At 42.7% G+C, this 26,855-nt stretch overlaps 1 protein-coding gene across 1 annotated transcript; it reads right to left on the reverse strand.

Moving 5' to 3' along the window:
• Positions 1-4,344: 4,344 nt before the first annotated feature.
• TNFSF8 (TNF superfamily member 8) lies at positions 4,345-26,222 on the reverse strand. The gene is made up of 4 exons (XM_030535564.1): positions 25,687-26,222; positions 17,416-17,461; positions 6,682-6,753; positions 4,345-6,144 (listed from the first exon to the last, which is right to left on the reverse strand). Exons 1-4 carry the CDS (start codon positions 25,879-25,881, stop codon positions 5,684-5,686), a joined length of 774 nt encoding a protein of 257 aa, XP_030391424.1. The 5' UTR covers positions 25,882-26,222; the 3' UTR covers positions 4,345-5,683.
• Positions 26,223-26,855: the final 633 nt, after the last annotated feature.

The raw sequence follows: 26,855 nt of genomic DNA on the forward strand, positions 1-26,855 counted from the left end.
TGTTGGACCTCTACTGTAAGAAATGATCACATGTCAGGGCTAAATACTTCATAATAATCTTGTATTAAACAGGACTGAAGAAGACAAGGACCCTGGAATATGATGCTGCAGAGATATCTGAGCCTATTGTTGGGTAGAACACTATCATGATACTAGTTAAGGGCCTAATCCTGCAAATACATGGGCCCTGATCCTACAGCCACTTACACGTGTGCTTATCCTCACTTAAATGAGATGCTCATGAGTAATCCTCTTGGAATCAAAAGTTGTTTCCATTATTCTGCATTTGAAGGATCATGTCTTGATTTAGTAGTGTCCCATCAAAGAACAGGGTCTACATTTGTGTTTGCATGGTACCTAGCGCAATGAGATTCTGGTCCATGACCAGCGCACCTAGGCAAAATAATAATACATTTTCAAAAGTCACCAGTGGTGCTAGGTGTTCTGAAGGGCACCCGGATTAAAACACCTTAAAGAGACATGAATTTCAGACGGTGATAAACTCCCATCCTCTGAAAAGCAGGACTCTCAAAGAGGTGTCAAGTTGGGCCATCAAAATCAACTGCTTCTGAAAATGTAGCCCTGGACATTTCTTCATGACATTTCTTTGCATGGGGAGTGGGTGGGGTCTCTACAGGTAATATTTTCCAAAAGCACCCAAGTCCCACTGACTTTATATTAAACTTAGAGCGTGTCTACATGGTGTGCCAATGTGCAGTATGGGGGTGTGATGTCTAAAGCTCACTAACGTGTTGCACATTAATAGGTCTGTGTAGACCATGCCGGTGTGCACTGAAGTTTCCCTAGGGTGCTTTAACATAGTGCTGTTTCAAACCTTTTTTGCACACCAGCAGGGCCTACATGAACCAATTAATGCGCTTTAGAACTCTCACCCTGTAGTGTGCATTGCACCCATGTAAACAGCCCCTGTTGGAAAATTGGGCTTTGGCCCAGATTCTCAAAAATCCCATTGATTTCAATGGGAGTTAGGCACCCAAATGCCTTTGAGGATCTGGGCCTAGGAACCTAAATTTCTCAGGCTCCTTTCAAAATTATACTCCAAGTCTCTATGGCCCCAGAGCTCATACTACGTTAAGGCACGTCTACACTTACAGTGCTGCAGTGAAGATGCTACATGTTGATCAAAGAGAGCTCTCCTGTTGGCATAAAAATACCCACAAGTGGCAGAAACTATGTTGCCGGGAGATGCTCTGCTGCTGACATTGCACTGCACACACGAGTGCTTATGACGGTGTAATTTATGTTGCTCATGGGGGTGGAATATTCACATTCCTGAGTGACGTAAATTATGCCAGCATAAGCTGTAGTGTAAATGTAGCCTTATTCAAACTGCTTAGTTCAGTCTCTTTTGTGGAAGTTGTATCTTTATTATTGTTTCCTCTGTAGGAACTCCTTTGCGGAGGACCAGAACAAGGCCTATATAACATTTATGTTCAACTTGGATCCTCACAATATGGCATCAGTGGGATTTATATGGTGCATATATCTGTGCCAGCCCTCAGATTTCACCCAGATTGTCTAGAATCTGCCTCCAGAGCACCGCCCAGGAAGATCTGAAGACTGGACATAAATGGAGATGGAAACTTCATGTCACCTGAAGAAACCACCTATTGCCTATGCTGAGAATATGTAGCAGTTAGAACACAACTAAATCCCCCAGATCTGGCCACCTCTGAATTTTGGGAGAGTTTGGATCAAGAACAGAACTGTATAGGTGACCCCAAGATTTATAATGGTCTGAGTCAAAAGCTTGGCTCCCAAGCCTTCCTCCTTTGGGGAAGTTCAGGTCCACTTCTGAAATCAATAACTCCAGCTCAGCCCTCTGATTTTCAGTTATCAGAGGGTGGGATTATTAAAAGCACACATCTCTGTGCCTATTCAAATCAGTAATAAAACAACAGGAACAGAGTTAGACCAATGCTGAGCACTTTTGAAAATCTCGCCTATATTTGTCAGTGATGGACAAATCTTCCAACACCTGTGGACTCAGCCAAGAAAGCATAAAAAAATTCAGAGAATTTAGTTTCTTTGGTTTCTGAAAATGGACCAGAAACCCAGAAAGATCAGACTTCCACATGAGGTTTCTGCTGCTTCCCATTTCTGGTCAAGTTAGGAATGTAGCGTACACACAGGCAACCACAGGACTGCCACATCTAAGGACATGGGGAGGGATAGTCAAAAGTGTCTATGTGACATAGGCTCTTTCAATGGTCCAAGGTTGTTCTATTGTTTGAGGGAATCTCAGAGAAGGTACATCCAGAACTTGTGGATTGGTCTACCACTCTTACTAAATGAACTTTGTGTAACCAGTGTGCCCTGAGACTAAGACCAAGCGAGGCAGATTTAATACAGGAGACCAACAACCTTCTGAAAAGCAGCCTTCATTGAGAATTTGGTCTTCTGCAACATGTGACATCTAGGCCCATGGAATGATGTGTCCTCCAAAGGCTGAAATGGCATGCTGAAATGACATGCTGTAGTGCAAAGGACTGGAATGGGCTTTTATTATTCTATAAACATGGCCAAAAACAAGGAGAAGAGAAGAATTTGTGGGAAGATGAAATAGTAAAGTGGTTTGGACTCTGCAATGAAGTGTGGAGTCTGGTGCCTGGCCCAGGGCTTTGTTTTAATGAAAGCCATTTGACACACATCTAGCTGAGCGGCCAAAGTGCGCCCTCTGAATGATCCGACTTTCTGGCTGTAATTTATGCTTATTTCTTGGATGTGGCATGGTAAGGGCCAGATTGTTCTGTCATGCAAAGCCAGGGGCTGATCGGTCAAGTTCCACTCTTCCATTATTTCTTCCATTTGCTGAAAGAATAGAGACATATCATCCTATGCAGGCAGAACCAGCTCCAGGCACCAGCCCAGAGAGCAGGTGCCTGGGGCGGCCAACAGAGAAGGGGCAGCATGTCCGGCTCTTTAGTGGCAGGTCTCACACTCTCTCTCGGAGCAAAGGACCATCCGTTGAATTGCCGCCGAAGACTGAAGTGGCAGCGGTACTGCTGCAGATCGTGATTGCAGCTTTTAATTTTTTTTTCTTCTTCTTTTTGCTGCTTGGGGTGGCAAAAACCCTGGAACCGGCCCTGTATGCAGGGGGATTTTTTTTTTTAATTAAAAAAGAGCTATTTTGCCCTTCAAATTTAAAGCCTTTTTTTGTGTGTCAATGCTGCTCCTGCATTCATATTCGCTGAAAAATCAGCCCTTGTTAAAGGTTCCTAAGAGCGATGAGCCTCTTTACTCATCTGACACACAAGTGCAGGCTGATGCTGGATAGAAAGCCATTCATAGACCATTATAGATTTTTAAGTGCAGAGAGACGATTTGACCCTACGGAGGATCTGAATGTATAGAGTTAGGTGAATGCTGCAAAATATATATATATATCTATATATATCTATATATATCTATATATATATATATATATATTCCTTTAAATAAAAAATAATGGTTTTGTTTCCATGGCATCTGTGATCCCTTTCACTCATTTTTTTGCAAGTGTGTATATGTGTGTGAAACATTTTTCACACAAATGGGCACCAAAACAGGAATTATTGTGAATGATCTAAAACAGTGGTTCTCAAACTTTTTTTCTGTGGACCACTCGAAAATGGCTGAGGGTCTCGGTGGACCACTTAATGATCTTTCCAAATGTTGTTTATACCATTAGCTAACTATTGTAAAGTGCTTTGGATAAAAGCGCTGTATAAAAAAAAAAACTCTTACTAATAATTAATGTTTTTTGTGCTACAAATAAAAGCACATAACTCATATTTTAATCCCAGTAGTCTTACTTTTCTAATGTGATAGATGTGCCCTCTGTTCCCTGCTGTGACAGCTCCCGAGGTGTGACTGTGTCTCTCCCTCTCTTCCCCACTGCAGCAGCCCCTGAACTGGGACTGAGAAGGAGGAGGGTTTCTCCTTGGCAGCCACAGCCCTGGAGCTGGGGAAAGTCACCTCTTTCTCTGGCCACCACAGCCCTGCACATCCCAAATTCCCCTCACCCCCTCTGATCACCCCACTGCTCGCTCTCACCTACCCACTATTCCCCCCACGGCCACCACCTCACCTTACATGTGCGTCTTCTCCAGGGTCCAGGCATCTAATTAGTGCAGCCATGCCTGCGCAGCTCCACTAATTAGGTGGGTGGCCCTTCATTCTCTCATGTGAGGCCATATCCACTAAAAAAAATGGATTTTTTTAGTGGGAGCTATATCCACTAAAAAAATCCATTGTGAACAGTTCGCCCAGCTCTAATCACGTGGCTAAAACAAAATATAGGTACTCATGAAAAAAAAATTATATCAGTAGGCTCTTGATGGTGAAAAGAGAGTATGATCTAGTGCTTGCTTTTTTAATTTTACATTTTCTGCTGTCACCGGTATTACAGGAATTACGTTTTAATTAAACATGTTTGGGAAGCTGGAATTTCAGGTAATGCTCTGATTTACTGTACTATAGATAAATAACTTCATAACTTTAGAGGATGATCCTCTCCTGTCGTATCCTCCACCCCTTACACTCAGAAGTAACAGATGCAAGGTCAAACCAAAAGCACAGAGCAGACACTGAGCGAAATGCCAGAGCTCGATAGTGGGCCACATCAAAACTCCGGATGCAAACATTCCCAAATATGGGTGCTAAAACACCAGAGTTCAATTGAAAATGTCACAAAATTGCAGGTGTTTAGTGCAGTGTGGGCCATTCCTTCCTCCTCCGAGCTCCCTAAAAGCAATGTTTATATGCATATATGCTGTGGTGACATTCAGATTACATTTAAAACTTGACTTTACAAGGCACTTGAAAATATACCGTAAGGGACAATCCTGTTACATGGCACACGGACTAGATTATTATTACTACTTTTAATATTTGTATTATGCATGTACCTCAAGGTCCCAATTGAGATCAGCATCCCATTATGCTGGGCACTGTACAAATACATAGTCCCTGTCCCAGAGAGCTTACAATTTAAATACGAAAGATGGACCAATGGTGAAAGACCTTGGGCAAAGCCACCCTGCAGATCAGTAGTAGAACAGGGAACAGAACCCAAGTCTTAGTCCAGTGCCCTAACTACTGGGCCACACTGCCTCTCATGATCTAACTTCTTCCCACCTCTGCTTTCAGTCATGCTGCCCACAGGCTCTCTCACAGATTTACAGTTGCTTGCTCTAGTTGTAACGAAAGCATCAGGTATCAGCTTTGACTGCTAGTTTTTGGAAAAACTAGCTCAAAATACTATCATGTATAATTCCAAAATCCTCAGATGACAAGAGGCCCCATTCCCCCCAAGCTAGTCATGCTTGCCCTGTTGCTTCTGTAAGTGGAAGATATCAGATAAATGATCATTCTCAAATGGAAAGTTCTTCTCCTAATTTGGTTGGTTTTGTTTTTGTTTTGAGGCGCCATTGTCGGGTCTGCGAATCAGTTGCTGGCCCAGTTCCTGGCAGACAGTCTTCTGGCATCACGGCAATCCCACTCTCAGCCAAAGCAGAGTGTTTCCCTGTGTCTGTCGGGTGCATGTTTTACTGTGTTTTAGATTTCACTTTTGGATGCTTGGAAAGTTCCTTATTTTCCCCTAAGGATGAGGTAAGGTATGTCAACTAAGACCAGGTATTGTCCAGCAGAGGCATTGTCACTGAAGATAGGTTACTTTGAGCTACAGGAAGCAGTCGGTGCACTCCTTACTTTTATCACTGTACCTGAGGACTGCAAGAACATTGTCATTGGGCAAGAAATCTAAATCCAAATATTCGTAATGCTCAGTTTTTACTGATAGCCAGTCATCTGCATCTAGGTTCACCAGATGGAGTATGGAGAGCTCCTGAAATATCCTGTCATTGTCTGTAACTGATGCACACTGCTTGAATATTGTTTGCCGGTTGGTGCTGGAACAGGGTGTGAATAACGTTTGCTTGTTGGTGATGTTATTCACAAGCAGTTCCATCTTTAGGAAGATTGTGTTGCTTGAGAAGTTGGTTAGATGAAAGTGCAAGTTGCAGTAGACCAAGTACAAGCCTGGCGTGTGGATCACCGGATCGCCTTTGCTGTTATATGTGATGTTTTGGAGAATACGATTGTTTGTCCACTTCAGTTTTGGACTATTTATTGGCTTTGACACTAGAAAGAAAAGGAGAATGAGTTAATACAATATAGCAATGTGGTGTATAGTCTATTTAAACACACAAGTGAGAGCTTGCTGGACTTATCTGCTGGCAAATGGTAGCCAAATATTCTGTCATTCTTCCATAGAAGACACCAACTACTGTCCTAGGCCCACTAGACTTGAGGCTGAGAATTTTGAACACCTCCCTTCTCAACTTAAACCACTTGGCTGCTATCTACAGGTAGGCAGAAACCCCCCCAGCACAAGCAGATGTAGTCAAAATGTTGTCAGGAACATGTAGTGGGAAATAGTGGGACAAAGACATATGTTCATTCAAGTTTTGTTTTAATCATTTAAAAACAAAACATTTGGTTGCTGAAAACTTTAAAAAAATTATTTCATTTTCCCCACAAAACAAGCACTATTTTCATGGAAATGTCAATTTAGTCAAAAGGCCATTTTCCACCAGGTTTTTTTTTTGACTGAAAATCTTCAGCCAGTTTGAGATATAGGCTCGCCTAAACTTGAATTAGCTGGACTCATTCACTGACCTGTCATGTATGCAGCTGCTTTCATAAATGAAGCATTCTGTAGGGTTGTAATAACAGCTTTTAATTCGTTCTCTGGAGGAAACAAAAGATAAACAGCCATTGCAGTTTCATTTCCGTTAGAGGGTTTGCTATCTCCAACCCAAACCATCATGAACCGTTCCCTGTCCCAAGTAAAAAGTCCAAGTCCCATGGTCCTCAGTGTAGCATAGTCCTATTCTAGCTTCATTTCACTTTTTAATGAATGGAGAAAATTCATTCCTGATTTGACATTACTGAAGTCAGGGATGACTTTAGCTCAGTATTGCTTTAAACTCATTCCGCTGATACCCAGATGGAATAATTGTCAGCTGAGTATGTCTGTAAAAGACAACAGAGATAGAACTGGAAAATAAGCCAAATATTATCCCAGAAATTCATTTACTGGGAGTTAATAACTCAATGTACTGGAAACATAATTGTTCCTATTGTAATACATTTTGCAATAATTGTCCCTATTGTACTGCAAGTGACTTAGCCGAAGTACCATTTTCAGAAGAGACTCGGCCTCTATGGGCATGTCTACACTTGCCATTTAAAATGCAAAAAGTCCCTTTTTTGTGGAAAAACTGTGGGAGCATCTACACTTGCCAGTGACTTTTTGCGGTGAAACTCAGAAGTTTCACTGCAAAAAGAAAACCACTTCCACAAGAGCCGTACAGCTCTTACCAGTGATGCTTTTTGCAGTGATGTGCAAGTGAAGATATGTTCTTCCTGTTTAGCCTCCGGAGGATATCCCACAGTGCTTAAGTGACCACTCTGGCCAGCAGCTCTGCTGCTCTGATGCCAGGTAAACAGATGCCCACCCCTCCTCCTGTAAATGCCTGGGAATTTAGAAACTCCCCTTCCTGTTTTCTTGGCAAGGGCTCGCTTATAATCTGGCCAGGTGACAATACCTGCTCCAGGGAGAAAACGATCCCCGACTTGGAGCAGTGCTGAGCTACTGGAGCTGATCAGTGCTTGGAGAAAGGGGGCTGTGCAGGGACCCAGGATAGTCCACGATCATGCCCCCACTTCCCACAAGACCTATCCTCAGAATGGAGAGAGCTGCACTGTGGGATAGCTTCTCTCCGTGCGCTGCTCTTATCAGCAATGGAAGTGCTGCAAATGGGAACACTCTCTGATGCCTGTGGAAGTGAGAACACAAACCAGCACTTTTCTTTCACCGGGTCCCAGTCACCAGTGAAACAGACAGCGCAAAAACTCTGCAAATGTAGACATAGCCTAAGTCTCATTAACTTTCCAACTAACACCTGATCCACACACAGATTTCATATCAGTATAACTATTTCATTTAGGCATATATATATATTTTTTTTAACTGATATAGTTATACAGGTGCAAGCCTTAGGACCCAGGTACGCTGGTATAAAGGTGACATACACTGGTATCCCTTCTTTCCCCTCCCCCATGGGATTACGTTATAACAGTATACGCACATTTAACCATCCTAGCAAGTTGCACTGCTTTAACTAGACCAATGTAGTTAAAGCGGCACAGTTTTCTAGGGTAGACAAGGCCTTGCTTTTGAAAAGGGGATTTAGGCTCACACAGGCACTTTTGATGATTTTACCCTATTTCTTTATAATTAGAGAAACGTTAAGATGGGCTCAAAGAAGTTCAGGGGAGTTTGATGACCTTCTAGATCTGAAGGCTGCTGGTTACGTCATACAAAACAATTTGATTGTTGCAGATGTTTCTTCCTGCATAACAATAATGAAAGACGAATTGGTACACACAATGCAAACACCTTCAATCAATCCAGGAACTGAAGCTGGGGAGGAATGGGGCACAGGGAAAGTCAGTAAAACCCAAAAAAAGATACTTGAGAATTTTACCATTAGCTCCTCAGACTCCTTTGCTATCCTTAAGCCTGGAACTACTATTTGCTCACTGTCATATCCTTAATCACTGGCCTATCAGCACAATCAAGCTGTAGACAGAGGACAGAAGGACTGTATAAAGAGGATTTAAAACTTTTTTGGTGGTTCATGAACTCTTGCAATAGTTCCCTGAACGTTATGAAACAATTGCTCCTTTTATATACCCTTCCGGAGGTTTTATTTCCATTATGCACAAAGCATTTCCCCCACATCCTTTTCTCTGATGATGAGGCAATGAGAAATGGGTGACGTGCAATCGTGAAGCCGAGCGACTCAAATTATGCAATGGAGAGGTGATCTCATGCATACTGCGTGTGAACCATATGCTGCAGTGAGTAGGGCAATCTATTTCTGTGGCTGCTTTACCGCTGCTCAAAAGCAGAACAGGTCCCTCTACTGGGCAAAAAAGTGCAGCATAGCTGAATTCTGTCAATACAGCAGGGAGTGAATTCCACATTCTACCACAGTTTGGATACAGATGTTTGTAAGCCAAACCTCCACTCTTCTTAACCAATGATCCTATCAGCTCTTAGCCTCTTACTCACCTGTTCCCCAATTCTCCATCTTTTATTGATTACTGCAACAGCCTTCTCCTTAGCCTTGATAAATGCAATCTTACCCCACTGCTATCCATTCAGAATGCTGCTGCAAAGACCATTTTCCTAGCCCGTCGCTTTGGGCATGTCACGCTTCTCTTTGAATAGGGACGGCTGGAGCTTTTTTTGCCGCCTCAAGCATGGCAGGCAGGCTGCCTTTGGCGGCGCTCCTGCGGGAGGTCCCTGGTCCTGCAGATTCGGCAGCATGCCTATGGGAGGTCTGCCGGTCCCGCAGCTTTAGCGTACCCGCCGCTGAATTGCCGCTGAATTTGTGGGACCGGCAGACCTCCCGCAAGCATGTCGCTGAAGGCAGCCTGACTGCTGCCCTCTCAGGGACCGGCAGAGCGACCCCCTCCCCCGTGGCTTGCCGCCCCAGGCACATGCTTGGAGCGCTGGTGCTGGGAGCCGCTGCTGTCTTTGAATCACTCAGCTGGCTCCCTCTTCTTTATCACGTCAAATAAAAGGTACTTTTCTTCACTTCCAAAGGCCTTCACAGCCTTACTCCACCCTACATATCAGCTCTCCTTCACTGTGGATGATTGCCTCCAGTCTACCCATGCTGAACCCTCCACTGGACTGGTTCAATTTTCAAACAAGTCCCTTCAGGCTTTCTCCCATGCCACCCCTTGTGCTTGGGCATTGCTCCCCATTAACATCTACAAAGCTACCTCATTTAGCCCCCTTCAAATCTCTCCTCAAAAATCTCCTTTGCTGTGATATCGACAAAAAACCTTGACACAATTTCAGCAGCTGGGGTGCTGGAACCACTGCCGATGCTGTCTCATTGTTTCCCTGCACTCATCCCCTCTGTCTATGACTGTTTCTTGTCTCTTGTTTTACACTGGGATTGTAAACTCTCAGGGAAGGGAATGTCTTTTGTTCTGTGTTTGTATAACCCCTAGCACAGTGGGATCTTACTCCGTGTCTCCCTTACACTATGGTAACACAAATAATAAATAGTAATAATAACCCTTACTTTGTTATTAAGACAGAAAAATCCCTTGTCCCGTCCCCCTCCCCCCCGCCATAGTTTCCCTGACTGTTTTTGTTTATAAACTGGGTGTTATAAACTAGAGCACACAGGTCAGGAAATATATTTCAGTGCACCACTAATCACTTCCTCCAAATGGGTGAATGCTACTTTCACAATGTACATGAAAGCCCCATTGACTAAGTCACACAAAATTACACAGGGCGTAAGTAAAACCTCTGACCTTTAATCCAGATGTGGAGGGAGTGTTGTCTAGGGGCTAAACCAGGGAAATGGAAGTCAGAATTCCTGGGTTTTGTATCTGGATCTGACACTACAGAGCCAAATTTTCCAGGTGTAAATGGGCTTTAATGGAGCTGTATCAGTTTATACCAGCAAAGAATTTGGCTCAAGATATGCAGCCATATGCAAGTCATTTCCACCTTTCTGTGCCTCAGTTTCTCCTTGTGTTAAACTGGCATAATACTTATTTACCTCACAGAGTTCTTATGAGGCCTTGTTAATGATAGGACCTGCTTCTGCTGTCAGTTACACCAGTATTAAATCTGGAGTAACTCCAATGAGATCAAGAGTGTTACTCATTTTCACAGTGTAAATGAGAGCAAAATGTGGCCTCTGGGTAAAACTAGTTAAGATTTTCAGATAAAGTTTTGTGTAAAAGTGTAAGACAAGAGATCTTAATGTCTAGGTCTTAGAACATTTGCTTACAAGAACAGCCTGGCTTTTAAGTGAGAAGTGGTGGGCAAACAGGGGAGCAGTTGAGCAGCTATAGCTAACCCTATTGGCTGGCCATTTGTAATGTTGCAATCTTTGTACTCATGCCACCATTGGTCAGGCAGGTGACAAACACAGGAATGAATGAAATTAGATAACACTAAACATAGGACTGAGGCTGAGATTTTCAAAAGGGCCAAAGGTAGATGACTGTTATACACGGAAGGTCTGTGAGAGTGGGGCACCCAACTCCTCTGTTGTTGAACATCCTAGTCAAAGAAAGACCAAAGCACAGGTTTAATCACACTGCTTCATGCACTACTGGAAATTGCCTAGAGACTACAGTGATGAAGAGAGGAGAGAAGAGAAGAGAAGAGAAAGCTTTATGACCTATCCTAGGTACTTAAAATCTGCATCATGATGAAAAATAGGTTTTGGTAAGATGCATTCATACCCCTGGCCCCTTAAAACTTCATCTATCCTGCAGGAAGGTAGAGTCTGTTTGTTTTTTTTGTTTGTTTTTTTTAATGGAAACTCAGTGTTATGGAGAGAAATTCACCCTTCACATCAGAAAAGCCCCTGTAGCATTTAAAGCTCCAGCACTGCAGGCTCTATTGATCAAGCAAAGAATGGTGCCTTGAGAAAAAGAGCATGATCTTGCAAAGAGCTGAGTACCTCACTAGAAAATCTCAGGACATTAAAGGCATCTCCCACGATCAGCTCTGAGCTGACATGAGTGTACCTGGCCTTTGTAAGCCTGAACTAGCTTTCATTGACGTCAGCAAGTTTTAATAGCATTTATTTGGTGACATCAGCTGTGTTTCTGAGAAAACCAAGCATGGAAAAAAAAATCTGCTTGTAGAGAAGCATTTCCTGAGCTCAAGCTGCCACTAGGGTTGCTTATCACCATTTTTCAGTTTTGCTTCTCTAGTTAGTTATTCTGAGCAATTGGCCCAGTGCAAATCAGAGGAGTTCCATGAATGTAAAACTAGTGTGTGTGTGATCATAAACATGGGAAGATCAGTGTGTGCAGCTCTTAATTCACTTACACACAATGGTGTAAATCAGGAGTAACACCACTGAAGTCAGTTGGGTTCCATCAGTTTTAAACCACAGTAAGTATGAGGAAAACCAGCGCCAGAGTCTGGAAACAAGGGTTAGGGAATCTTTGCTGGCTGCATTCTTGTCCCCTAAGCTGTGTGGTATCTGAAGGTCAAATACACTGCAAACTTGAGGAGTGTCTGACAGTGGGAAAGAATCCCTAGGAGGAAGGTGCGCGGACTATTCTGTCCTGAAGATGCTACTTATGTCATGAGCATCTTAATATTTGTATGCCATTGCCACGGCTGCTTGGAGAAAGTTACATGTGGCTCCCAAAGGAACCTCTCCTGAGGGATGTGGTGTCTGCATGCTGAAAGACATGGAGAGAGTCACACAAGCCTAGTGTAGCTCCTTGGGGTCCAGATCAAAGGAGGCTCCCTGTTTAACATGACCAATAGAGCTGCTATGTCTGTGGGACATGTGTCTCAGCTAGGCAACAGCCTCATCTGCAGTAACATTGAGAACCTGACTCAGATTCCACCAGTCATGCAAGAAGGAAGGTGCCTATAACAGGTTCCCAATGTTATTCAGTGGACTGTAGCTTCAGGACAGGAAGAATCTGAAGGCCATATGCATGCATTCAGTCTCTTTCTTTACGTCTTCACTACCCGCCGTATCGGCAAGTAGCAATCGATTGCTCGGGGATCGATATATCGTGTCTCATCTAGACAAGATATATCGATCCCCGAACACGCTTATATCGATTCCGTAACTCCACCAACTAGAACGGAGTTGCGGAATCGACAGGGGGAGCCGCGGACATTGATCCCACGGCGTGAGGACGGTGAGTAATTCGATCTTAGTTATTCACGTAGCTGAAGTTGCGTATCTAAGATCGATTTTCCCCCGTAGTGTAGACCAGCCCTCTGTCTCACACACAGAGATCATGGTGAATCCAGCCACCAGATGGAGCCCTCTGGCAACAGGATCAAGAAGTAAACAGGAGAAGACACTTAAATAGGATGTCTTGGCAGATGAAGTTTACCCTGATTAGGTATCAGAGTGATAGTCCTGTCAGTCTGTATCAGCAAAAGGAACTAGGAGTACTTGTGGCACCTTAGAGACTAACAAATTTATTTAAGCATAAGCTTTTGTGGGGTAAAGCCCACTTCATCAGATGCATGCAGTGGAAAATACGGTAGGAAGATCTACATATAATGACCTGCTGGGTGTCCTCATTGCTTCAATCAGCCTCTGTTTCCCCTCCCACCTTTTTGTTTGTCCTGTCTTTAGGGCAGGAACTGCCTTTCATTATGTGCCTGCGTGGTACCTAGCACGAGGGGGCCCTGATCTCTAGGCTTTCTTGTAATATAAATAATCATGACGAATGAGAGATGGTGGCAAAATTTCCAGTGTAGCAATTTTTTGCTGGAAAATGCTGACTTTGTGGAATGGATACTTTTCATAGGAACACATTGATTCAGTCAAAACTTTCACCAGAAACTAAGCTGGCTGAGGCAGTCTGTTTGCTTGGTTTCCTGCTATCTGAGCTTCTTGCCTAGCTCCCCAGGCTCCTCAGCATCCCAGCTGGTGGGACTTCTTGTATATCACAGGCTATTCAAAATATTGAGCCGAGTAGCTTGGTTTAGACGAAAACATCTCTTCTGCAAAAGCATCCAGTCCTGATTTCAAGATATCAGGAGATGGAGAATCCATCACTTCCCTTGGTAGTTTGTTCCAATAGTTAATCACCCTCACTACAATTAAGAGGTGGTTTGTTTCTGATTTTAATTTGTCTGGCTTTAACTTTCAGCCACTTGTTCATGTTATGCCAGACATATTGCATTGGTGGTCATGTAGGGACACCTGGTTTGGAGGTAAACTGTAGGACCTGCTTAGCATTTGCAAGCCCAGACTTGCCACCACCCAATTTTTTCTCCTAAAAGCAAACAGAGGAACAAACAAAACCTATAACTGGGGACGAGGAAGCTATCAGAGGGCAATACCAAACCTGTCTGTCAAATTCCATACTAAAGTCCTGGCAAGGTAGCTTTCTCCTCCCCACATTACATATACAAAGTCACTGACTATGACTTGCAAAGATAGATCAGTAAAGTTGCAGTCTCTCCATCTCTCTTAGTCCAGACAGACTCCTTAGTAATTGACTACCATCATGAGACTGGATTCTGCTTCCTCTTACATTGTTGTTGCCCTAGTGCAATTCCAGAGTCTTCAGTGAAGTTGTACCAGATTTACTCTGGCGTAAGAGAGACCAGATTCAAACCCATAAGACCAAATTGTGCTCTTACTTCTATTGGTATAAATCAGGAATTATTCCACTGACTTCAAGTTTATTCTGATTTACTCTGGCATAGCAGAGATCAAAATATGTCCTCTGGTCTCTAATCACTCAGCCGCTAATGAATTTCAACATCTTACTTCCAGGCAAACAATGAGGTATCTCCTGGTATACCCCAGGGTCAATGAGAGCAGAGTTTGGTGCTGTGTCTTCATGATCCAGAGAAAAACAAGAGGAATCGGCAAGCTGGAGACACAGAACTTGAAGGGGAATGATAGATGGAAAGGTTTGTGGAGCCCCAATATCTGACTCTCACCGAACAGCTTCTGACAGGCAGAAATCACTTGTTAAGCAAAATGGTAAATGCATGCCAAGAACCGTGGAAGGGATTTCACAACTGCACACACTACATTTCAGGAAAGATTTATTTTATGGTGATCTTATATTTTTCCCTCTGTTGCTTGTGCCATTCCATCGAATATGGAAAAGCGATTTAGCAATGCTTCCTTGGCACTTTTTCAAACAAACATTTAATTAGCTGGCAAAGCATCTCTCTCAATTAGATGCCATTAGATGATTTCAAACCTATCCCTGGAGGATTGACAGCTGAGTAAGGAATATGTACACCTGAATAAATTTGCTGTTAAGTACCCAATGGTATTTAGTTAATAATATGCAATAGGATGTAAACTCTAAATGAAACATGAGATGAAAATGTAATGCATGTTTTTAGTATCATTCAATTAACTCTAGAAAGTAGCATATGTCTATCCCATTGTGAAGTTGCCTGATGATACATTTTTTAATTACTTGATCTGCTATTTTTTCCACTGCACTCCTGCCTCCTTCGGGACACAGAGGGGTAGAATTAAGGTTGCACCGACAACCATAAATCTGGCATTTCCTAACTGTTGAATACTTGACTTTACAACCTAACTAACAGTATCTGAATGTAGCTTTTTATATGTAATACATATACGTGGCATTTCACCCCCTCTATAGAATGTATATTTACACTAAAGCCACTTTACTCCAATTGAGTCCTGGAAAGGGGCTTTAAAGTGCACACAAATCCCACTTTGAGTATGTCTAGGGAGTAAATGGGAGTGAATGAAATGACAGCTTGTAAGCTCCCTGAGAATGCACATTCCTTCTGTCTGACAGTCCCCCAGTTATTCGTGCTGAGAGAGAGCAACTGGCAGGAGCTGGCTGGGAAGGAATCAAGGTTTCAGTGTGTTTATTTAGAATCATGGAATCATAGGACTGGAAGGGACCTCGAGAGGTCATCTAGTCCAGTCCCCTGCACTCGTGGCAGGACTAAGTATTACCTACCTGACAAGTGTTTGTCTAACCTGCTCTTAAAAATCTCCAATGATGGAGATTCCACAACCTCCCTAGGCAATTTATTCCAGTGCTTAACCACCCTGACAGGAAGTTTTTCCTAATGTGGAACCTACACTATTCTTGCTGCAATTTAAGCCCATTACTTCTTGTCCTGTCCTCAGAGATTTACAAGAACAATGTATCTGCTTCTGCCTTGTAACAACCATTTATGTGCTTGAAAACTGTTATCATGCCCCATCTCAGTTTTCTCTTCTCCAGACTAAACAAATCCAGTTTTTTCAATCTTCCCTCCCAGGTCATGTTCTCTAGACCTTCAATCATTTTTGCTGCTTTTCTCTGGACTTTCTCCAATTTGTCCACATCCTTCCTGAAATGTGGTGCCCAGAACTGGACACAAGAGACCGGCTGAGGCTAATCAACGTGGAGTAGAGCAGAAGAATTACTTCTTGTGTCTTGCATACAACACTCCTGCTAATACAAGAATAAGTGAGAAATCTACCTTGCGCCACAGAGAATTGTATCGTACCATTAGCTTTGGATTAATTGGTCGCCGGTTTTGTTGCACCTGATTTTCATCAATTCCTCTGTCTATGGTAAGCATCCACTATTGCAGGTCCCTCTGCCTCTTACTAATTAGGGCTAAAGCCTCAGATGGCTGTAAATCAACATCACTCCAATGACATCAGCGAGGCCATGTCAACTTACAATTGCCAAGGCTCTGGTCCTCTCAGTGTCTTTTTTAGTCCCTATATTCACACTGCCAGGGCTTGCCTTTCCTTCTCTTGGTATAAAGTTTAGAAATGGTCCAGCCTTGGCTGATGATGTTTTGCAGAGCTTCTGAGGGCATTTGTAAAGCTTACTCAGGTTCTGATATCAACCTCAATTACTCTGGTGTGAAGCCAGGGTAGCTCCCCTGAAGCCATTACTCTGGATTGGTACTGGGGTGACTGAGAGCAGAATCTGGACTTCAAGGATCTTGTAATTAAGGAACTGGACTAGCACCCAGGTGTTCCTGGTTAAACTCTTGACTTTGCCACATGCTTTCTGTGTGACCTGGGCCTCAGTTTCCCCATGTGTAAAATGATAATGGTAATGATGCTTTCTTTCTCCTTGGAAATGGAGATAAATTCATTAATATTTGTGAGATGCTGAAACACTTGGTGATGGGGGCCCATCTAAGCAGATGGATAATTGCAGTGAAACCAGCAATTACTCCAGTTTTACGATGGTTTGAGCGAAAGCAGACTCTTGGACCACTGTATACATTATTCTCATTAGAATTGTCTCCCCCTCTGTGCTCTGTTTTTCCCCACGTATTTCTCCCTCTGCCTCCCTTGATGCCCCATTTTTCACCATCCTCCCACCTACCTCCACCTCAACTCTCCTTCTTTCTTGCGTCCTCTCCAAAGCAGAATGTGAACCCAGTATTGTTTGAAGTCATATCAGTCCTGTGAACCCAGTGGTTTTGTCCCAGTGGTTTTGACATGAGTGCCAATGACCCATCCCTAATAAAAACAGGGTAGAATGTGTCTCTGCATGCAGGAATGCAGGACTGAGCCATCCACGTGCTACCTTATAATCAGATTAATGTTCACATCCTCTGGCAAAAAATATATACCAAAGACAAGATGTGCTTGTTATTTGCTTAGCTGTGCACTGGTTTCCGGAGGTACCGAGTAACTTGTAAACTTTTTCCACTGGCTCGGCTTTTACAACAAGAGGAGAGTTTGGGTAAATGATTAAGAGTTGCGTAAACAGCTTTTCATCACCCTGGGTGGCATTTGCATTATAAACAGGCAAATTATACTGATAGTCAGTTACAGGTCTTACCTTTCCTGAGTGTACTTGTAATTCCATCCTCGGGAGGAGCCAGACCCTGAAAGAAAAGGGAGCCGATATTTATTCTAGGGCCTCTGAATATTTGTGTTCAAGGTATAGAGTGGTTTCAAATTATGTTCTATCACATTCTGTCCCTGAAGAGTGAAATTCAACCTGAGCAGCAGACCAGCACAAGGCCTTATCCTTCACTTATGTCCCATGATGTCCTACAAGCAAGAGGTAGTTTATTTCTAATTTTAATTTGTCTGTCCTCCAATTCTGGCTGCGACTAGAACCAGAAGTGCTGAAATGAAAGGCTCTTCACTCAGTGGCCACAAGGGGGGAATACCTGAAAATGTCAAGGGAACATACTTGACAGTGGGCTAAAGTCTGGTGAGTCCTGCAATGGTTAGCTGGGGAGAAGGAAGAAAGGTCAAGAGTAAATGGTATTACTTGGTCTGATTCTGTAAATCTGTCTGAAGCACAAGGATCAGCCTTGTGATCCCATCCATTCCTCCAAGTCCTGAGGTGCTAGTCCGAAATATCTATGAATGTTTTTAATATAACACCCTGGCCAACGGTGCCTGTAACCCCCTTCTGTGACTGACCCACAGATCAGCTGCTACTGCTCTCATCTAAGGCACTTCCTCCTTTAGTCCAAATGGTAGAAGTTTGTACTATGCAGCTAGAGCTCTATTTAGGTACTTATATGACCCTTCATACTGTGATATCTGAGGGCCAGATCCTCAAAGGTAGTTAGGTGCCTAATTCCCAAAGGAAACCGGTGGGAGTTAGGTGCCTAAATGCCTCTGACTATCTTAGCCTGAGTGACTCACAGCCATTAATGGATTTTACCTTCTAAGGATCCTTGTGTGACGGGGAAAAATGCTATCTCCATTTTACAGCAGGAGAACAGAGGCATGAGGTAGAATGGGTGACTTGGCAAAGATCACTGAGAGAGGCTGAGCTGGGAATTAAATGCAAGTCTCTTGTGCTTCAATCCAGGGCCCTAGCCATTAGACCATCTTTCCCACTATGGGACCCCACAACCAAGGAGTCAGAACATTAAATCTCAGTGCAATATACTCAGTTCTAAGAAGAGATGGGCGCATTTTTGCCACGTGAAGAAGGAAACTTTGCATCTACAATTACATTTCACATGGGATGTCGATTAATTGCCGCTAACTCACACGATTAACTCAAAAAGATTAACTGAGATTAAAAAAATTAATCACAATTAATTGCACTGTTAAACAATAGAAAACCAATTGAAATTTATTAAATTTTTTTGGATGTTTTTTCTACATTTTCAAATATATTGATTTCTATTATAACACCGAATACAAAGTGTACAGTGCTCACTTTATATTATTATTTTGATTACAAATATTTGCACTGTAAAAATGGTAAACAAAATAAATAGTATTTTTCACTTCACCTCATGCAAGTACTGTAGTGCAATCTCTTTACTGTGAAAGTGTAACTTACAAATGTAGATTCTTTTTTTGTTACATAACTGCACTCAAAAACAAAACAATGTAAAACTTTAAAGCCTACAAGTCCACTCAGTCCTACTTCAGCCTACTTCTCAGGAGAGAATTGTATGTCTCCTGTTCTGTTTTACTTGCATTCTGCCATATATTTCATGTTGTAGCAGTCCTGGATGATGACCCAGCACATGTTCATTTTAAGAACACTTTCACAGTAGATTTGACAAAATGCAAAGAAGGTACCAAGGTGAGATTTCTAAGGATAGATACAGCCTCAACCCAAGATTTAAGAATCTGAAGTGTCTTACAAAATCTGAGAGTGACAAGGTGTTGAGAATGCTTTCAGAGGTCTTAAAAAAGCAGCACTCCGATGCAGAAACTACAGAACCAAAACTAGCAAAAAAGAAAATCAACCTTCTGCTGGTGGCATCTAACTCAGATGATGAAAATGAACTTGCGTCGGTCTGCTCTGCTTTAGATCATTATCAAGCAGACCTCACCATCAGCATGGACGCATGTCCCCTGGAATAGTGGTTGACGCATGAAGGGACATATGATTCTTTAGTGCATCTGGCAAGTAAATATCTCGTGACGCCGGCTACAACAATGCCATGCGAACGCCTGTTCTCACTTTCAGGTGACATTGTAAACAAGACATGGGTAGCGTTATCTCCTGTAAATTGTAATGAAACTCCTTTGTCTGAGCAATTGGCTGAAGTAGGACTGCGTGGACTTATAGGCTCTAAAGTTTTCCATTGTTTTATTTTTGAATGCAGTTATTTTTTGTACATAATTCTACATTTGTAAGTTCAATTTTCATTATAAAGAAATTGCATTACAGTACTTGTACTAGGTGAATTGAAATATACTATTTCTTTTGTTTTTAAAAAATATTTGTAATAAAAATAAATATAAAGTGAGCACTGTACACTTTGTATTCTGTGTTGTAACTGAAATTAATATGTTTGAAAATGTAGAAAACATCCAAAAATATTTAAATAAATGGTATTCTATTATTGTTTAACAGTGCGATTAATCGCTATTAAGTTTTTTAATTGCGCGATTAATCAAAATTAATTTTTTTACTCGCTTGACAATCCTCCTTTTCACTAAATGGAATCAGGCAACGGTTCCACAGCTGTTTATAAAGAAGTGTTTTGCAAAGCAATTGAATCATTAGCATTAGAGCGAGCCATTCACCTTTCAAGCCTTCCTCTGAAATGGAGGTTAGGGGAAAAAGTCTATAAATCTGGCAACTCGTAGTTTGCTGTGCAGATGGGGTGAAATTAAAATGCAGTCAGAATGGATGGAAAATAACAGATACTAATGCATTTTATTTCAAGAATAATTGAGTAGACACTCAAATAAAACTTAGTGCTTGCTTCTAAATGTTATTGGGTACAGGTTTTTTTTCCTTTCCCACAGCAAGAAGATTCAGTTTAATGCTCTAATTTGAAATTTAAAGCATTCCCGTCTAGGTGCTCAAAGAGATGAAATTGTACTGTACAGGCTTGGGAAAAATTCATTATAAATCTTCAATGGCTGTGTGTGCGGGTGATGAATGGTCTCAGTCATAACAAGCAGACTGATTTGCATTTGCTTCATTAGAGAAAATGATAAGCCTGTGCCAGGGAAAATCAGCTTTTAAAAAGTGCTTTTATAAGAAAAAACCTTCTCAAAGCAAATCCGCCTGATGTCTCATTTGTCATCTAATCAAAATCATCTTGATAAATGGCTTTTTGCAGACCCCTTTCCCTGGGAGAAAACCTGCAAAGGTCACATATCCCCTGACTGGAAAGGAACGATACCCTTAATAATTAAACAACCACGTAATAACAAACAACAAGGTGTGAGGTTTACTGTTGCATCAGATTTCAGAACATGGCCTGCAGAAGATATAAGTAGGGATGGACCAATGAGCTTGGAAAAAGAAGCACTCTTTTGCCAGATTCTATGCCTCTTTTTAAAACTGAATTTGAATGCAGGGCCAAATTCAGCTAGTATAAATAGGTGTCACTTTGTTGAATTCAGTGCACTTGCACTGCCATGAGCCTGTTCTGAAATTCCTTTTTCTTTCTCTTTCTTTCTTTCTTTCTTTCTTTCTTTCTTTCTTTCTGTTCAGATAACTTTTTTCAGCCACTTGTGAATATCTCAACATCCAGACTCCAACCAGCAGGGCCGGCACTTCCATTTAGGCAACCTAGGTGGTCGCCTAAGGCACCAGGATTTGGGAGGGTGGCATTTTGCCACTCTCGGTGGCAATTCGGCGGCGGAGGAGTCCTTCCGTGCTCTGGGTCATCGTCGGCAATTCTGCGGCAGGTCCTTCACTCAATCTGGGACCCGTCGCCGAAGTGCCCCGAAGACCGGGAGCGCGGAAGGACCCCCGCCTAGGGCGCCAAAAACCCTGGCGCTGCTCCTGCCAACCAGAACCTACCACACTGAACTGTCACCAAAATCTCCCATCTGGGCCCACACTTGGAGAGAAAATCTATTGTTATAAGCAATTTGGCCTACATTTGCAGACCCAAGTTGTTTGAATTCAGTACTTGGGCTAAGATTCAGCTAAGCATCCCTATTTACAGGTGTGGTATTCACCCTAACTCCAAAATCCCCAGGATGAAATCCTGAGCATTCGACCTTAGTGGGATGGTTTGCTATTGATTTAGCTGAAGCCATGCGTTGAAGCCCCATTTGAGATTCACCCTTGAATTGTGAAAATACAGGCTGAATATCTTTAGCCCCCTTAGGATTGAAAGGCCATTTTACCTGCATTCACTGAAGTGTGGGATTGGTCTTATAAAATCCATGTAAAGGCACTTAACTAACATAGTGCTATACAGAGACATCAGGACAGCATCAGGAGTGGGGTGCTGAGCCTACGCCACTGGAGTCATGCACACTCAGCAGCTCTGAAAACCAGGCTCCGGGGGGAAATCTTGGGCTTATCAACATCAGTGGGAGTTTTGCCCTAGGATGCCACCCTACTTAAACAATCTATTATTAAAACAACAACAGTTCCGCATTTTTCTGCCTTGATAGGAAAATTAATGAATGAGTCCCAGCCATTACAGCTAGCCCCTATATTCCCACAGGGCCTATAAACAGCTACCTAATTCTTAATATTTGGATATACTTGTTACAGCAGAGGCTGTAAAATCTGCATCCTGGCTGCACCAGCATCATAATTCTTCATACTTATCATCTGAGGACCTCAAAGTGGGTGAGCATCATTACTCTCATTTTACAGATGTGGAAACTGAGGCAGGGACAATTTAAGCAGCTTGCCCTGCCTTTCACATAGTCAATGGCAGAACTTGGAATAATGACCCACATCTCCTGGCTCAAGCCTCACACTTGACCTGAGACGGGGCATCATTACAAATGCAGGCATAACTGCAAGGGAATGATTTTAGTGCTGGTGAACGGTACCAGCCTCCCAGCCTAGGATAGTGAAGGATACTGTTTAACCATAGAAAGGTTACAGCATGGGTTTGAGCAGAAGGGTCTTGCTCCCGTCAAGATGCCTTAGTCCTGTTTTGCAGGGTTCTATTTTAGGAGTCTATGGCTCATTTTCCATAGTATGCAGTTCTTGCTGTCTCTGCCAACTTTGCCCACCAGAGGGCATTCTTTAATGCAAATTGCAACATGTCCAGGTAGGAAATAGAGTGACATTTCTAGAAATCATGTTGGACAGTGTACTAAACAGCCATCGGATAGGAATGACTTTTGGTCTGTACTGAGCTGGGCTGGATTCCAGCTGGTGAAATTGTTCTAGAATTTTAAATATAACAGGTTTCAAAACTAGATCATTCCGTATAATTACTGGGCATATACGTATAAAACTTTACATCATTGCTGTAATAGGGCTGAACAGCTCTGGGGGAAAAGCCAAACCAAATCCTATCAGGTTAGAAACCTGAGCATTTAGAAACCCCTGAAATGTCCTCTCCCTGTGTGTAGTTACGATGGCTGATAAAATACAAGCGTGGGGATAAATGGAGTCTACTATTGCCATGTTCATGGCAACATTTTGCTACAACCTCATAATTTAAGGCTGCCACTCCATAATAATTATTGTTTACATCACACCCTCTGCCCGTGTGCATCAATGAATATATACCTACAGCTGCAATGAAACGGAGACATCTCTGAGGTGCAGGGCATCAGCCTCTCACAGCTGCAACCAGAAAGGGAAATTTTGTCCAAGGCCCTGCCATGGCAAACCCTTCCACTTTTATGAAAAACAAGATCTCACCTAAAAGAGCGAGATACAATAAACTGGAAGATGGTCAATGTATCTCTAGCAGAAGCATGAAGAACTGAGTTGACTCTGTCCCAATACATAGTTCCATGGAGTCTAAACTTACACTGCTAAGCCATTGCCTCTAGAGAAGTGGGTGTGAAGATGATTTTTTTTTGGTGCACTATGAAATGCACTAGGATGGATTATTATTTAACGGCATTTGTATTAGCTCCAGAGAGATGATTAGATTTATGGGTGTTTGTTTATTGTGATCTTCCATGTTGTATAATCAATGTTCAGGGCATCTTGCTTTCAGGTCTGCAGAGCTCCTGTGCTTTTTTTATTGAATTTCACCTTATGTAAGAGCCTTAAGTCTTAAATTTTTAGTGGAAATTTGTTAAGAGGGAGATTTTCAACAGCATAAATGAGGGATAGGCAGCCAACTTCCATTGATTGTCAACAGGCATTGGCTACCTAACTGCCCTGTGTGCCTTTGGCAATCACCCATCAAGCCAGCTGAAAAAGACTTTAGAGAAAATCAAAACAGCTCATAGGTCTGATCCAGCAGCATGGTTGGGTGCAGCGTGTCACAGGACTGAGCCCTGTGAGCCATGTGGGTCCGATGATGAGAACTTCCGAAAAACACTTGCATTGTGGGGGTGCACTAAAGAAAACACCTAGACTAGAGGATCGCCTAACTCAACAGCAACAAACTTAGCTCTCAGAGGAGTTCCTGCCCCTTCTTACACTGAGTGTGACCACGAGGGAGGATGCATGTTCCAAAGGAGAAATGCATCCCACTGAGGAACTGCTCATGGGATGGCACAGTTCATCATTTGGGTTGAAGGTTAGTCAGAGGGAGAGTAAAGGGACCACAGGGAGATGATTTAGGCATGTGAGTTCATCAGTATCTTGAAAGCAAGACCAGGAGACACATTCCTTACTCCCTAATTCCCCTATGCAGAACAAAATTGCATCATGATTCTCTGCATCACACGCCTGAGCTATCAGCTTGCTGCTTTCTCCTTTTGCAAGCTCTGTTTCCAAAATGAACAACCTTAATCCTTCAGCATCATTCCTCTGTCATTTAGTGTAACAGCAGGGTTAAATTTAGTGGTAATAAGCACTACTGGAACCAACCTTATGTGGGATCTCTGCAGTAATTAACTAATCCATGATTGTAGGTGTTTCCTTAGTGTCCCATTAGTTGATTATTATGTTAAAATACCGGAGTCTCATTCTAACCACGCTTACACTGGTTTTACATAGTGTAACAACCTTGATTTCAACTAGGTGACATCTTATGGACACTGATGTAACAGACCCTGAGGTTTCATTTTTAGGTAAATTCCAGATAGTTCCACACACACTCAATTTAGTAAATCAAGAGACAAGAACAAGATGGATAGCATTTTTCAGTCCAGCTTTCACCCATAAATCTGCGTCTTTAGCTACTTACTGTAGTTTCCGTTCTAATAGGTGCAGTGGGGCATCTTCAGAACTTGGATTTTTAATAAGATTTCTAACCCAACTGTGTGCAAACCTGGCTCCACTGAAGGCAATGGCAAAACTCTCACCGATTTCAATAGCTTCAAGATTTTATTCACTATGTCCAGCTGTACAGAGAAATATAACCCCATCGCCCCATCCTGAAATACACCATTGGCTCCCCATTCATTCCAAGATCCAGCTCAGAGCTGTTCTCTTTTTTTTTCAAATACTCCGCAGGCTTGTTGACAACCTACCTCAGAGTTCCTCATTTTTCTTGCTCCTTATCTGCATTTAGCACTAACCTGCTTTCTTGTTCCTTCCCTCAAACTTGACACGAGGTTCAAGAGCCTTATCCTCTGCAGCTTATGCTAGTTTGGAACGGCTTCTCTGCATCCCTCTACCTCAATGTCCTCTCAATTGTTTTCCAAAGCCAATCTGAAAACATCTATCCTCCTCCCTCACTTATGTCCCCTTATGTCTCTCTCCGTCCGTTAATGAGCTTGAAATCTGAATGCTTGCAGGAATGTACCATGCAATGCCTTTGAAGAATTGCTTCTCCCCACGCCACACACTTTGCAAACTACCATTAATTGCAAATACATGGTGTCATACACAGTGGTTCCTTCTATCACGTCAATCAATAAAGAATTTTGGCAAAGCATCATAGTACTATAAGAACTGCTATGGTGAATCAGACCACAAGTCCACCTAACCCAGTGTCCTGCCTCTGATGGTGGCCAGAACCAGAAAGATTAGAGGAAAATATGAGAACCACACAGTAAAAACCTCATTCTAGGCACTCCTGATGGATTATGTCCTGGAGCATGAGGTGTTCTATTTCTCTTGTGTGGAAGATATTGTGCACAAGAAATTAGTATTTTACTTAGAGAAAATAAATAATTTCTTTATAACGTTGCTCTCTTTCTCTTAGTTTGTTTTGCCTTTATCTTCCTAGTCTACATTTTTTGTGGGGTGATGACTGAATCTCCAGTTGCAAGAACCCTTTTAGAGAGCAGGAAGGAAAAAGAGACTGAAGGAGAAAAGCTGGCAGTGACTTACCTTCCTCTGAATGATTAAGACCATGATGGTTGCTAGAGCAAAGACGAGACACACTGTGAGGGAAGCTGTGGTGAAATAGAAGTATGTTTTGTTACTCGCACTGAGCCTCCTGGAAACACTGGCTTCAGTCATGGTCATGGCTGCTTCAGGAGAATCATTCACCTGGAAAAGTGTTTTCTCTGGTGCGGAGCACATTCTTATATAGTCCTCAGTGTATCACTCCGTATCTCCCCTTGATCAGATTCTCATTCGCAGCCCATCTCCACTCCTAGCAGGATTTTCCCCCTTCATCCTGGGCTCATGTGATCTGGAAAAAAAGCTTCATCATTTGTCGTTCGAAGAAAAAGGGACCTGGGGGCGTGAGGCAGGATGCAGCTGTGAAGAGGGGAAGGAGTTTCATGTTCTTGATCAGGGATTTTGTGAAGGCAGCCTCTCATGCTGCACCGGAGGTTTCTGATGTCAGAAGGTGAATGGTAACCAAGGTTGGTCCCCCCCTCCCCTTCCATCCTCTTTCTGTGAAACTGAGTGCAAGGCAAATGCTGTTTCACTTCCTACTCAACTACAGTGACAGTTCAGTACAGTAAATCACCCCGGCTGGTATCTTCCTGTTTCACAGTGTAGTTCCTTCTCATTCTTAGTCAAGCGATGTAGGACTGTGATCTCCTTTGCTCTTCTGGAAATCTGGGTCCAGGTGTGATTGAGCCAACACGAGCTTGGTGAACATCAGTCCTGACATTGGAAACATTGGGCGGGATTGTCATAAGTGCCTACATGACTTAGGAACACAAGCCCCATTAAAATCAGTGAGATTCCGGCTCCTCAATCGCTTTAGGCATGTCTACACTGCAGTTGGAAGCGTGCCTCCCAGCCTGGAGAGACACACACACTGGCTCTGCCTGAGCTAGCATGCTAAAAATAGCAGTGTGGCATTTACAGCATGGTGGCACAGCAGATTCAGAGCTGAAAAGACTTTGCTACGGCCTGACAGAAGCTTGGAGGAACTGTTGGATGGACTCCTTTCATGATGGAATCCAGAGAAATAGCTCAGGTAGGAAGATGGCTGCCTAGAAAAGAAGGGTATTTTTGTGTTGAATGAAGTAGACTGTGTTTCAGCAAAGCCAGTTTTGATTCCAGTGAGCTGTGGCACACCACACAGTCCATCTGTGCCT

This window comes from Gopherus evgoodei, chromosome 16 (genome assembly GCF_007399415.2).
Source record: "Gopherus evgoodei ecotype Sinaloan lineage chromosome 16, rGopEvg1_v1.p, whole genome shotgun sequence".
In the NCBI taxonomy this organism is placed as follows: Eukaryota; Metazoa; Chordata; order Testudines; family Testudinidae; genus Gopherus; species Gopherus evgoodei.